The 15,909-nt window shown below is 32.5% G+C and overlaps 1 protein-coding gene across 1 annotated transcript; it reads left to right on the forward strand.

The window, feature by feature from the left end:
- Positions 1-623: 623 nt before the first annotated feature.
- Positions 624-7,687, forward strand: LOC126749644 (uncharacterized; the record flags this gene model as incomplete). The annotated part of the gene is given in 5 exon segments (XM_050459341.1): positions 624-1,115; positions 1,118-1,394; positions 3,827-3,852; positions 3,900-4,118; positions 7,235-7,687. Coding segments are annotated over 5 exon segments (1,467 nt in total), but the record flags the coding sequence as incomplete, so codon positions are not given.
- Between the last annotated feature and the right edge of the window lie 8,222 nt (positions 7,688-15,909).

Raw genomic sequence — 15,909 nt, forward strand, 5'->3', positions numbered from 1 at the left:
AATAAAATAATCTATTTTATCTCAATATTAATAGCAAAAGTGAAAAATATTTCAGCCTCAACTTTATTTATTTTTGTTTCAGGACTAGGACAACGTAAAAGTCTTCTCTCATATGCCAAAGTTCGTAGAGCTACTGAACTCTCCCCTAAGGCCAGAACCTTTTACACATTTGCCAAGGACTTAAGAAAGGTGGTGAAAAAAATTAACTTTAGCCATATTAACCTGAAGCAAAAAATAAAGAAAATGGAGCAAATATCTTACAGTATTGAGGTCATGAGGTCAAAGCTAAAAGGGCCAAGTTTCACCCTATTAATGTCACAGCTAAGATGTCAAGGTGTAAGACCAAAGGGAAGACGTTACACTTTGGACGAAAAAATTTTGTTTCTATCCATTACGAAACGGAGTCCAAAAGGATATAAATTGATTAGAAAATTGTTTGCTGCTCCATCAAGAAAGACCCTTACGAGCCTTCTGAAGAAAATTTCTTTTGCTGCAGGTATAAACCAGGCAATTTTTGGCTCTCCATCAGTTGAAAATATGAAAGAGTCCGAGAAGCAATGCAGTATCATTTTTGATGAGATGGCTCTCAATATGAGCCTAACTTATAACAAAAAAATGATAAAATAATGGGTTTTGAAGACAATGGCATACTTCTAGACCGAACTAAAAAAATTGCTGACAAATCCATGGTTTTTATGGTCTGTGGAATAATGAAAAAGTGGGAGCAGCCATTGGCCTATTTTTTGAATGAGGGTGGCTTGAAAACTGATATGCTGGCTGCCACTATTAAGAGCATTGTAAGATGCTGCCAAGATGCAGGTTTAAAGGTCAGAACAATTATTTGTGACCAGGGCACTGCCAACATTGCTGCCATAAATAAATTGTATAAGGAGACTCGAGAACATTTTATTAAATCTCGTGAAGAAAATAAACTTTTTGGCGTTTTAATTGGTGGGACAGAAATAGTTCCACTTTATGACCCATCACATCTTCTAAAGGGTATGAGAAACAATTTCTTTAGATACCCAGTGGTATTTAAATGGAGAAAAAACGTCAATGAAATGGGCAAATGGAAGCACATTGTGCAATTATATATGATCTGGACAAACTAGAAGACGAGGATTACAAATTATGCAAGAAATTAATAATGGCCCACGTAGAAAATACTAGAAAAATGAAAGTATCAGTAGCAGCACAAGTTTTTAGTACAACTGTAGCAGCAACAATGAAAAGGTTATCACAGAAGGAAAGTTGGCTACCAAAAGAAGCCGAAGGAACAACAGAATTTCTATTAATCATGGATAAAGTTTTTGACAGCGTAAATGGTTCCAAATTGACTGTAACCAGTGGAAAAGAAATTGGTGTGCTGTCACAAAAAAAACAAAACACAAAGAGTTTGGGAGGGAGGCAATCCAAGTTTTCAAAAATATTTATTTTATTGGGAAGGATGGTAAAAAGACAGTGCCTCCGACAGTACGTAATTGGATTCACACCCTTAAAGGCATAACGTACCTGTGGGACCAGTTACAACATGAAGGTGTTAATTTTCTTTCATTGAGGAGACTCAATCAGGATCCAATCGAAAACTTTTTTGGTTTAATCCGCAGTCATGGGGCACGTTATAAATAATAATCCTCATGCAGCTTTTATAAATAGTTTTAAGTCTTTAATAATTAATAACTTTGTGTCTAATTATTCGGAGGGTTTCAATTGCGAGAGTGATGAGTGTAGAGGTTTAGATGATTTAAAAAATATGTTATTAAGTGATGTTGCAGGGAGTTTCCAAAAGTCGAATAAAGTTTCCTGAAATTGTTATTCCCGAATACAATTGAAATTTTAGCTCCCTCTTAAATAAAGGAAAATTGACATATATAGCTGGTTTTGTAGCTAAAAAAGTTTTAGAAAAAATTAAGGTCTGTAAAGATTGTAGAAACGACTTAGTGGGAGCTAACAGAGAAAAAGCAGAATATTTTCTCATTAATGCAAGGGCATATTCAGTCAGGGCTCTGTTAGCTCCTAATTCGTTTTTTAATAATTGTTTTCAAAAATATATCTTTATTTTAACTAAGGCATTGCCACAGGTTTGTTATTCTGAGGGTCTTTCAAAGATCCTAGAATTTCTTTTACTAAATAACAGCAAAGAAGATTTGTTTACATGCGAAAAGCATAATTTAAAGGTAATAATCTGTAATTATATTATTCAATTCAATGTGAATGTTTGGACAAAAAATGTTAACAAAATACTTAAAGGAAAATTGAAAGTCCCTCAGAATTCCCAAGATGCAATAAAAATGTATGCATATACAAAATATGAGAACAGTAAAAAATATTTGGAGAAAAAAAGAAAGCAATAAATTTAAATAATCAATTTTATTATAACTTTTTTTCAGACACCCAGCCCCAGCTAGCTAAAAAAGTAATTTTATATATGTAAATTCGTGATAGATTTTCAATAACCTACCACGACCTTGCCTATTGCTTTAGAGCAGCAGTTTTAGCCGTGATGTACAATGATTACAATTAACTACACATGGCTAGAAAACTGCTGCTCTAACGCAATAAGCAAGGTCGTGGCAGATTATTGAAAATCTATCACGAATTTACCTTACCCTTACCTTACCCTATTTGAAAACCCTAACCCTCATCAGCTCAAGGCCCCGAGATGGCGCCACCCGCCACGTAGAATGTTTTATATTGTTGTACAGAGTTGCCTATCTATAAACCCTTCTTTATCTATGGTCAGTACCATACCCTGCGATCTCTAATTGCCAATATAGACCCGCATTGAGTTTAATTCCACTCCTATAGATGGCGTTGAGGCTATTAAAAAAAAGATTATGCAACCTTTAGCACATTGCGAAAGGGGTGACGAAAACAATGTCAAAATGGCGATTTGTTCATTTGTTGACATTAGCACTGTTATTAATGTGCAATAATCGTGTCTTGTGTTTAGTAATTTTCTGTGATTTCGGCATTGTTTTGTGTGTTTTAAATTCAGAAAGATTTAATATATACTTATTTATTTGCACTGCATTTGGAAATTTGTAGGTAGGTATTATAACATTAATTTATCTTATGCGTTATGCCAGTTTATCTTGATTATAATATATACTATCATGATTATGATATGAATTGTATAAATGTTAAATATTTGAAATAACCTATTCAAAAGATATTAGTGGTATATAATAATCCAATCTTATATTTAGAGACAACTGTAAAAACAGAGGAACGAGAAATTAAAATGGAGAAATCAGGAACAGACACAGCAGACCTGTTCCTGGTTAAGAAAAGAGTTCCTGGATAAGCTTTTTGATAGCTTAAATGGCAGCTCATTTAATACTGATCCTGGGAAATTTATGTGAGGTGCTGTTAAAGCGAATTCCCCCCATGTACAATTTTGACAAGATTCAATGTCAAAATTGGAAACCATGTCCTTTTTGAATGGTGGAAAAACACCACCATGTCTAAAAAATTTAAAAATTACTGTCCAAAATTTTCAAAACCTGTGGATAGTCCTACAAAATCATAAATTTATGTATTTGATGCCAAGGACCCTTTGGAGAACTTTTTTGGTAGGATAAGGCAAAGGGGACAGAGAAATATAAATCCAACTGCTGCCGATTTTGGCAATTATTATAAGAGTTTGTTGGTTAAACAACTAGTCTCTTCTCAGTCTGTTGGGGCTAACTGTGAAAAAGATAATTCCGAAGTCTTTTTGACACTCCAAAGACTTGTTTCACAGGTTTCTAAAACTGATATATATGTATATATACATACATCTAATATAAATTCATTATATTTATAATAATTTATTGTATATTAGTTCCTTTATTCGTGTTTTTTTTACAGGTTTGTTTCTTACATTTTTTTTTTTACAAAAAAGTTTTTTTTTTCAGGGACTGCCTGAAGATGAGGAGGAGGAGAATACAGAAGAGACATTTAGTGAAGTCCCAGACAACGTGCCACCAATTTCACACCCCATCGAGACACAAGCTCTCCGATATATTTCGGGATATTTAATCAAAAAAATTGCAGCAACGGCCCCGACTTGCAACTGTAAGGAACTTCTTCTAAAAAAGAGCTCTGATGTTGAAGAAAGCGAATTGTTTTTAAAGGCAAATGAGTACAATAAAGAGAAAAGTCGTTTAAAATATATTAATTTGCAATTTTTGGACCAATTAAAATATGCATTAGCCATTATTAAATATATATTTAACAGGGATCTTCATAAAAAAGGAATACTTGCATGCATACTTGAATAAAGGGTCACATGCCTTAAGAACAATAAAAAATAGGATTAATCTTACAAAATGTTTCCATGATGACCAAATAAAAACGGCAATTTTTAAATATTTAATTAAAGTTAAACTCTTTAACTATACCAATCAATTGAATAAAATAATAAAAGGGTTGGACATAAGGCCTATCCCAAAAAATTCTGCAAAATGTTTTTTGTCTGCAAAAAAAATTCAAAATATTACAAAAAAAATAGTCTTTAAATTATACTCTTATTATTATTTTTACCTTGTTTTTAATTTATGCCAACAAATGTACAAACTGTTAAAAATAAAGTCGATTTATTAAATGCTTGAGTTAAAACAGCAAAATTATAAAATTATTTTAAGAAAAATTATATTCAAATTAGCAAATTATAAATAACCTTCTCTGTAATAAACTATGGTATTAATCCCCATTTTACAAATGATTTATCTTAAAATTAATACCTCATTATATAGCCGATTTTAAGATTAACTCGACATATGACAGATATCACCTAAGAAACCGTAATATACATCTAAATTGTGTTAGAACTAACATTGCATTGAGAAACCCTATTAATGAAGATGAAACATAACATACATATAATAATTTGGAATTTAAAACTGGAAAAGAATTTACAAAAAAAAACTTAGGGGAGGGTTGGCCAAAACGTGATAGTCGGGTAAAACAGAACAAAAAAAACAGAACAGAAACAGAACAAAAAAAGAAAATTGACAGCAGTTCAGAGGAAGAGGAAGAAAATGATGAAAGTTGCATTTACTGTACAGAGCTATACTCGAAATCTAAAGCTGACGACGCACAGTGACTACTTTTGGCAATCTAGGGGAACAAAAGTATTTTTTTAGAAAAAATAGTTCATTTAATTTTTGCTCGAAATATTTTAAAAATATGCCGAACTCGCATGAATCCAAACGAAAAAGCAAAAAATTATAAGTTCTTATCGGTTTAATTGATAAGAATGTAAAGCATTTCTGAAGTGTTTATGTTATAGCAGTTTTTATTTGCAATTTCAAGTAGTTGTAAAAGGCTCGTAGTGAAAAGTGTATTGGTTTGTTGTTTCGGTTCCTATTTTATAAAATGGATGTAGGTATGTACTTTTGCAAACAGTATGATTTTTTTAAAATTTGAGTAGCGTTATATAAGATTTTAATTTTTTTTATTAGATATGTCAAAATTTTTTAAATTTTAACAAATTGATTACAACTAGTCATATATTTTGAGTCCAGCAGATTCCAGTAAAATTAAAAAAATTTATATGGTCCCTCGGCAATGTTCTTTCAAATACAAAAATAAAAATTTGCAACTTTGTTTTTTTTCTCAATTTTTAGATGAGGTTGTCATTACTCACAGAAACCTGTTTGATGCTTGGCGCACCGAGAAATCAAAAGATATCAAAAATGAAGCAATGTATACATATTTTCTGTCAAGATATAATGTGGATATGCTTCCAGAAGACTCAGAAAATTCAATTAAGGAAAAGCTAAAAAAGTTAGGATACAAATTTGCTGAAAAGTGGGAAAAAAGTTATCGAATTGAAAAAAAATGTCTAGAATTAAACTTCAATTGGCTTAATCAACAAATAAATTTTGATTTGAATGCTGAGCAAGCTGAACAACCATCAACCTCAAAAATGGGAAGACCACAGAAAAATTTTGAAGAACTTTGTAAAAAAAATAAAAGAAAAAAAATAGAAGGATTACTCCAGTCGCACTCAAGAGAAGAAATTTTGTATGCGGCACAAGTGAAACTTTATGCAGAGGGAAAAAGGGATGCTGCTTTGATAGTAAGAAAGGTTGCCTCTGAACGAAATACCGCTGCCACAGCACTAAAAAAAGCCGAGCAAAGGACTTCAACTAATAATAATTTTGAAAATTTCTCAAAGAATGAGGCATTGGCCATGTTCTTAGATGGTAAAATGAGCAGGAGGTCCTATATAAGCGTCTATCAAAAACTAAAAGGTCGTGGTATAAAACTGTTACCCTCGTATGATAAAGGTATAATTGAGGCAAAAAAAAATTGTTATCCTGAAAATATTACCGTGACAGACATTTCTGCAGAAATCATTCTGCAATCGCTGTTGGATCATACCATAAATAGGCTTTGTACCGTTCAGAATGAAGTTCTTAATCAATTTTGCAATGGTGATGCTGAACTGCAACTTTTGTTAAAATGGGGTTGCGATGGAAGCAGTGGTTATACTAACTACAAGCAACGTTATTTAATGGAAAATTGCGAAAATGAAGATGACAGTGCAATTTTTGTAATTTCCCTTGTTCCAATTCGATTATCTTATGAGTCAGAGGGCAAACAACATATTTTATGGCAAAATCCGACTCCAGCAAGCACCCGATTCTGCAGACCAGTTAAGCTTTTGCAAAAAAAAGAAACCGAAGGACTTATTATAACTGAAACAGACAAGATTAAATCGCAAATTTCACAGTTAAAAAAATGTTCTTATGATCTCGAAAATAATAATACTGTAAGAATTACACCAAATCTTTCCTTTACCATGGTTGACACAAAAATTTGTAATTCCCTTTTGCACATTGCATCACAAAAGTGCTATATTTGTGGCTGTGGACCGAAAGAAATGAATGACCCAAACAAATTTTTAAATAAACAAGCCAAGTCAGAAGTATATAGTTTTGGTATATCTTCTTTACATGCACGAATCAGAACAATGGAATGTCTTCTTAAAATATCTTACAGATTAGAATTCAAAAAATGGCAAGCAAAAGGAAGTGATAAAGAAATAGCAAACAAGAAAAAAGAACAAGTGCAAAAAAGATTTAAACAAGAATTAAATATTTTGGTTGACACTGTAAAGCAGGGTTTCGGATCCAGTAATGACGGGAATACGGCCCGTAAATTCTTCGACAATCCTGAAACTTCAAGCCTAATTACTGGAGTGAACCTGGAGTTAATAAAAAAATTTGCAATACTTCTTCAGGTACTATCCTCTGGGTTTGAAATTGATCCAGAAAAATATCAGATTTATGCAGACCGAACTCTAGCTATGTACTTAGAACACTACAGTTGGTACTATTTGCCGGTGACTGTGCATAAAATCTTGGTACATGGCTCAGCCATCATTAAAAATGCGTTAATCCCAATTGGACAACTATCCGAAGATGCGCAAGAGTGCATGCATAAAGATATTAAGAAAGTGCGAGAATACAACACCAGAAAATTTTCCAGGAAAGCTACAATGCAGGATTTAATGCATCATCTTTTAGTGGCATCAGATCCAGTAATAAATAGCTTTAGAAATAAAACTAGTAAACCTTTAAAACAGTTTTCACCTGAGGCTTTGGGTCTTTTAAAAGCACCAGATATGGAATTGGAAAGAATTTATGAGAGCGATATCGATAGCGATAATAATAGTGACAGTGAGACTGATTAAGTCTTTAATTTTTATTGAACTTTTTTTTATATGTGCAGAATAACTATTTAATTTATTTTACATACTATTCAAGTATCTATTGTTTTCAAACCAAAATTTTGTAGCCAATTTTTAATTTGTGTTTAGACTTAAGAAAATATTTATCTTTTTTGTAATATGTAAGCAAAAGAATAATTATTATCTAATTTATTTTAATTAGAAATACTTGAATACTACAATACAGATCTTTAAAGACAGCTTAGAATATTTTCAATTAATAAAAAAAATATTGAGATATTTTTTGTTTTATATTAAAAAAATGTAAGCTTAAAACAGTGGTTCTGGGAGGGGTGTTTCAGGGGGGAGGGGGGGGGGGTCGTTGGGTATTTTTTTAAAATAACCTAACTATTATATACCCAAAAAGTATTGGAGGGATTTGCTTTTTAAAAGAGTTAATTTTTGAGCACTAGGAGGGGGGAGGGCTTGCCCCCTGCGCACGGTACTGCTTAAAAATTACTTCTCTTTACTAATATATGCATAAAATATAAATTTGGCACACAAAAATTGTGTCTATTACAAAGTAATACTTTTGTTCCCCTAGATTAGCAAAAGTCGTCACTGTGCGACGGTTGGGTTATGTGTCAGGACTGTCGACATTGGGCTCACGAAGCTTGCGCCGTAGTGGAGAATGATGATGGGCCGTACTCATGCGATGTTTGTCATGGCTAAATTAGTAATTTTAATGTTTATTTACTTTTAAGGATTTTATAAGACATTTATTTTGTTCTGTTTTTAACTTCATTAAATTAAAATTAATGATTAATATGATTTTTTAATTATTTTTAAACACCATCCCATTTTACCCGACCAGGTGGGCAAGACGAGATACTTTACATTTTTTTAAAAATATATTTTTTTCTATGTTATAATCAAGATAATGAAGAATAACAATAGTTAACCATGAAAAAGAGTCAATGAGGAAGTTCCAGGTAAAAAATTATGGATATCATTAGCATAGTTAGTAAGTAATGGGTTAAAGCACTTTAGGTATCCCGTTTTAGCCAACTTTCCCCCATGTATTTTAATTTCTACGTATTTTTTTAATAATTATGACCAATTTGAATCAAAAAGCAAAAAATCTAATTATATTTACTTAATTATATCTTTTTCAGAAAATATTACATAGGAGATATTTCCTCGGATGATTTTTCTACGCCTGAAAAGCGAAGAAGAACTATTAAAAGAATTAAAACAAGAGACGTTAAGTTGAGGAGACAAAAACATACATTGAAAATGAGAGTGAGAAGGCTAAAATTAAGAATCACCAATCTAACTTCTTTGTTGGACTATCTTAAAGAAAAGGCATTTATTTCGGAAAATGCTGAATCTGCAATAAGGGTAATTTTATTTGTAATAATATTATAATATTAATATTAAAAATTACTAACTTCTTAATCATCAAACTATCTTTTTTAATAAACGAGACAATCTAACATATTTTTCAATTTCATTTTAGGCATCTGTATCGGGCCCAGCAGCAGATATTTTTGAAAGGATGTTAAAGGGACCAACAACTGAGAGATACAATGAATCTCTTAGGTCATTTGCGATTACCCTTGCCTTCTATTCTGCAAGAGCTTATAACTTCGTGCGAAATACGTTTAATAAATCTATACCTCATATCAACGTGATTTCGAGATGGTATAAGTCAATTGAGGGGAAACCTGGGTTTACTGAAGAGGCCTTGACAGCAATTAGATTAAAGGCACTCGACTCCTCCAAACCCCTTTTATGCAATCTAGTTATGGACGAAATGTCCATACGACGTCCAGTGGAGTGGACTGGGCAAAAGTTTACCGGGTATGTTGACTTTGGAGCCAATGTTGACGGAGATAGCCTTCCTGAAGCTAAGGAGGCACTGGTGTTTATGGTGGTAGCCATTAATGATTCTTGGAAAGTGCCTGTTGGGTATTTTCTTCTCAATGGGCTTGAATCTGCTGCTAAAGCAGACTTAGTAATTAATTGTATCAGATTTGTGCATGAGGCAAATGTTATTATTACTTTCGTAACATTCGATGGTGCTCCCGTAAATATTAGCATGGCAGAAAAACTAGGATGTAATTTTCAAAATTTTTAGAATCTAAAAACCAGCTTTCAGCACCCTGTTACAAGTGGTCCTTTTTTATTTATTTAGATGCATGCCATATGCTCAAATTGGTTCGCAATTGTTTGGCTTCTAAAAAAGAGAATGAAGTTGGGTTAACAAATTTCAATGGCCAACCAATAGATTGGTCCCATATAGAAAACCTAAATAGCAAACAAAAAAAGGAGGGGTTACATTTGGCCACAAAGGTTCAAAGCCGACATATGCAGTGGTATAAAGAAAAAATTAAAGTTAGGATAGCAGCTCAAACATTGAGCAGAAGTATTAGTGTTGCTCTTGACTATCTACAGGGTGTCATTGAAATGGTGTAAAAAAATTCGGGGGGGTGATAGTACTCCTAAAAATTTTAAAAAAAGTTCCTATAACTATAGGGTGGAAAATGCATATTAAGGGAGTTAGGGGCACTGAAAGGGTAAATTTAAAAAACGGTTTTTTGAAATTGTAGGCTTAAAAAACGAGATAAAATTTCGAAAAAAAATCCTCTGCCATAAATTTTGACCCAAAATCAAATGGTGATACTGAAAAATAATTTGGAAAATCGGAAAGGGTAGTTTTTGCAAGGGTAGGGGGTTAATTCGTGAATAACTTTTTTTAAGTTATTTTTTTCGCAACGTGGGTTCATTTTTTAAAAACTACATACTTTTTCCTACAAAAAAGGTACTCTTGTTGCACATCGCCCAGAACGATGGTTTTCGAGAAAATTGAAGGCAAAAAGTTTGCTCTGATGGGCTGGTTAAACAACATAAACTTATGAAAGTTATGGGGTTTCAAAAGTAAACAAGTAGTTATTAAATAATTAATTGAAAAATCTAAATTTCATGATTTTTAAAACATCGTATTGCTTTAAAAAAACGAAATAAACCAATTACCAAAATTCCTTATTAAATGCATACTTATTTGATTCATTAGCCTAGTTTACACCGCGAGTACCAAATATTCAATACGCGGACCCAATCCCCTATTCTCAAACTCAACGTGCGCGAGTTGACAAGTTTACACGTAAATTATTCCAAATTGTGACTTAATAGGTTTGAGAATATGTAGAGGTTTTAGTCCGCGTACTGAATATTTGGTACTCGCGGGGTAAACGTAGCTATTGAAGGTATGCGGTCTTATCACTTTATTTATTTTGCATGTACGCAAAAGAAATGTTCTGGTTCATAAATATTTTTGTCAGTTGATTGTTGTTGAAGTGTGCGTAAACGTAAAATTTCACAAATTATGGAATACCCTGTGTGTGAACTGGCAGATATGCATTTTATTTATGGAAGAGCAAACGGAAACGGTCTTTTGGCTAAGCGCTTGTATGTCCAAAAATATCCAAATCGCAGGGCACCTTCTCACCGGATATTTGCGAGAATTCATCAGCGCCTAAGAGACACAGGTTCATTTGGACATAGAAACCAAGACCGTGGCCGTAACTTGATGGTACGTACACCTGATGTTGAGGAGCGCATTTTAGCACATGTAGAGGAAGATCCGGGGATATCTGTAAGGAGAATTGCAGCGCGGGAAAACGTGAGTCGCCATTCTGTGTGGATGACTCTTAAGACTCAACTCCTGCATCCGTATCACATCCAAAGGGTACAAGCTCTTGCTCCGGCAGACTATCCCGCTCGAGTCATCTTCTGTCGTTGGTTATTAAGAAAACAGGTACAAGAACCCCTTTTTTTGGCAAATATTTTATGCACGGATGAAGCTGGGTTTACAAGAAATGGAATTTTCAATTACCATAATACACATCACTGGTCCGATAAGAACCCTCATGCTGTTGTGGAAAGTCGACACCAAATTCGATTCTCAGTTAATGTTTGGGCGGGAATTCTTGGCGATAGACTTATTGGACCATTTTTTCTACCCCCGAGGTTAATTTGACACCTTTTGAAAAGTCGCTTGTTATTTATAATAATAAACATTTTAGGCTAAATGGTCAAAGTTACCTTAATTTTCTAATACATGATCTACCAGCACTTTTGGAGGAAGTTCCCATAGCACAGAGGCAGATCACGTATTTTATGCATGATGGTGCACCAGCTCATTTTCCGCTAGCGGTGAGGAATCATTTAAACCAAGTTTTTGAGAGGCATTGGATAGGACGTGGTGGTCCACAAGCTTGGCCAGCAAGATCACCAGATCTTAATCCATTAGATTTCTACTTCTGGGGCCACTTGAAAACTTTGGTTTACTCAGTGCCGATTAATACTGAAGAGCAACTACGTCAACGCATTATCGACTGTTCCAATCAAATTCGTACAAACCCAGGGATATTCCACAGGGTACGCAGATCATGGAGAAGAAGAGCAGATGTCTGCATTGAAATGAATGGTGGTCACTTTGAACATTTACTATGAATGAATTAAGAAATGCATTATTTTAATAAGGAATTTTGGTAATTGGTTTATTTCGTTTTGTAAAGCAATAAGATGTTTTAAAAATCATAAAATTTCGATTTTTCAATTAATTATTTAATAACTACGTGTTTACTTTTGAAACCCCATAACTTTCATAGGTTTATGTTGTTTAACCAGTTAGCAACCCATCAGAGCAAACTTTTTGCCTTCAATTTTCTCGAAAACCATCGTTCTGGGCGATGTGCAACAAGAGTACCTTTTTTGTAGAAAAAAGTATGTAGTTTTTAAAAAATGAACCCACGTTGCGAAAAAAATAACCTAAAAAAAGTTATTAACGAATTAACCCCCTACCCTTGCAAAAACTACCCTTTCCGATTTTCCAAATTATTTTTCAGTATCACCATTTGATTTTGGGTCAAAATTTATGGCAGAGGATTTTTTTTCGAAATTTTATCTCGTTTTTTAAGCCTACAATTTCAAAAAACCGTTTTTTAAATTTACCCTTTCAGTGCCCCTAACTCCCTTAATATGCATTTTCCGCCCTATAGTTATAGGAACTTTTTTTAAAATTTTTAGGAGTACTATCACCCCCCGAATTTTTTTACACCATTTCAATGACACCCTGTATGTGAAGATCTAAAAGATCCCCAATTTCTTAATTCTGAGGCCACCTCAGCTTTTATATTGTTCTGTAATATTGTCCTTTCAAAGAAAACTAAGCCAATATTTTTCGCTTATTTAAATAATTTTAAGGATTATATTCTAGGCGTAAATTTTAATAACAGATCAGTTTTAAAATCTCGGAGGCGAACAGGCTTTTTGGGATTTCTAATTAACATTGAGAGTCTTCAGAATATGTATTCATGTTATGTAGAACAAAAAAAGATTACTAAAATATATTTTTACATATAAATTATCGCAAGACAACCTAGAATTATTTTTTGGAGCGATTAGAAGCAGAGGGGGTCATAATGACAACCCCACCGCGAGACAATTTGAAACTAGTTTTAAGAGACTCCTTGTACATAGCCAAATTTCAGCGCCAAATACTGGCAATTGCGTAAATTTAGAAAAAATTACTATTTTGACTTGCAGCTCTGGCACTAAAATAACCAATACTGTTGATGGGGAAAATATGTTAGAAACTTCCGAATATAAATTGTTTGAGGAAAAAATTAAAAATAAATTAAACGAAAATGAACTTTTAGGCTCACCAGTGTGGCATTTAACTCCATATGTAGAAGACATAGTTACTTACATAGCAAGATTTGTTGTAAAAAGCTTACAAACATGTATAACTTGCCAGAAATGTCTGAGTATATTACAATCTGATGATGCACCTACACAATTTCAAGAATTCAGAGATTTCGATAAAACTTTTGGCATACTAAAGAACCATAACAACTTGTATGATAAATTAATTATTAAGAGCATGCATAATATAGCTCCTCAAATTTTTAATGTTTTTGGTGATCATTTATATGGAATAGAGCCTTCCAGTGGCTCTATCGTACGACAAAAAGTAAAGAGATGTTTTTTATTTTAAATTAAGGATTTCATAAAAAAAAGAAATTAAAAAAAAAAACAGTGGCGCATCATTTTTTTAATTAAAATTGTATGAAGATCGGCCCGCACACACGCCACTGGTAAATAAAATTAATAATTTTTGCACAAAAAGATGCGCGTTGATTAACTGTCTAAATGTGCCAAATTTCATTAAAATATCTAAAGTGGTTTAAGAAAAATTAAAAAAAATGATTTTTTTAATTAGAATTTTGACACCCTGAATTTTTTAACGAATCATTTTTCGAATATTATTTATAATAGCAAACTTATTATTTTTTCGTTCTCCGTCGGCCATTTAATTTTCCGCCATCGAAACCGGACCACCCTGTATAAGCCTTAATAATATTTTGTATTTGTATATATTGACCTTATCATAGACTTATAACCAAGGAACCTTTGGTTACTACGACATCAGAGCAGCACTGCCGTCCTAAGTCAGAACCCCGTATCTACATTTTCTTTTTAAATTGAGTTATCAGTAAAAGTGAACTGGTAGTGGTTTTTTTCTTACCTGTACATAACATAAACCCCGTAATTTTCATTTAAAATTGAGTAAAATTTAAAAAATAATACACCGTAACTGCATAAAATAGCCAACATCCTAAGCAAAAAACTGGCATCCTAGAATTCCTTAGATAGAACCTGACAAATGCACGGCGCGGGCGAGTAGTTCCGTGGTTATTTCTAAGCATTATGCACATGCCAGGTTTTTCCTAAGTTCGATCTTGATACGGATGTAGCTGCCAGGTTTTAACTAGGCAATAATAACAAAATTCGCGGGAGTCTAGAAATATTTATTTAGTTCTAATCAGGCAGGCATGTGTGTTAGTTGAAATTTTATGTTAGTGAGGTTTGCTATTATTTTGTGTGTGTTTTTTATGGATATTTTACTGAATAACCTTTAGTACATAGGTAGGTCAAAATGTGACAATATAAGAAGGATGTATGTACTATTAATATTACACAGCATATATTTTTTAATCTTTAGAAACTAAAATGTCGAAGAGATCTAAGCTTATGGTCAAATTGACCAGAGAATGTCTTTCTTCAGAAAATCATAATGTGCTACGTGAATTAAGACCTTGCAGTACAACAAACTTAGAAAACAGTTGTCTAGTAAATGAAGAATATCAATTGGGGTTTTTGCGATTGCGTACAGAAGATTTTCGGATCGAGCCGGGACCGTCGAAAGTCTATCGGGCCGGAGACTGGTTGGCGTGACGTCACGTTAGTGGCCGTGTATTGCAGCTTTGCCCCGTTTAATTAACACACAGAGTGGCGTCGAAAATATAGTTAAATTTAAATATCTTGGAAACAATTACTCGTAGTAAGTTGAAGTAAAAATTATTGGACATAGAATATTTTTAACCATAAATTTAAAAAGTTAATTTTAATTTTTAAGCCTTACAGTAAGTTAAAAAAAATATCTCAAATTTTGAACTGCTAATTATTTCAAGAAAATGAACATAATATCTCACAATTGCCTAGGATAAAATTATGTTAAAACAAGATAATTATTAGACACGTTTTATTTCAAATAATATATTTTTCGGAAAAAAAAATTTACTCAAAATATTATACACAAACCTATTTAAAGTGTTTGTACAAAACCAAAAATATATAGGTAACAAAAAAATAATTTATAAATATACTTAATTAATATCTAAACAAAAATAATTACCTACAAAAACTAAATCAAATAAAAGTTTAAATTCATCAAGTGAAAAGGTAGGTAAATTAGTCATAAAACAAAAAACATAAACAAATTAAAAAATAGCAAATTAAGGATCATTGGCCTTCAGTACATTTTCATATTCTCTTTTTTTCCAACTTTCTCTTTTTTTTTAATAAATCTTCTTCGATAATATTATTTTTGGCCTTGCTATAATTATTTAAAAGGATATTTGAAAAGGTGTTAATACATTTTTCATTAAGTGTTGGTAAGTTGTTACCACAGTCACAATTGTATTTATCCATTTCAAAATTTGCTACCTCCAGTTTTTTTAACGCAAGTGTTTTAAAAATGATTTTGTAGGAAAATTCAGTGAAATTTAAAAATGTCTTTTCGTATCATTCAGAAATAATAGTTTGAAACAAAGTGTACTTAATGTGTTACTTGTGGTTATAATTATATTATTAAAATAATCTTTGGCATACTCGAG

This window comes from Anthonomus grandis, unplaced genomic scaffold, assembly GCF_022605725.1.
Source record: "Anthonomus grandis grandis unplaced genomic scaffold, icAntGran1.3 ctg00000416.1, whole genome shotgun sequence".
NCBI classification, from domain to species: Eukaryota; Metazoa; Arthropoda; class Insecta; order Coleoptera; family Curculionidae; genus Anthonomus; species Anthonomus grandis.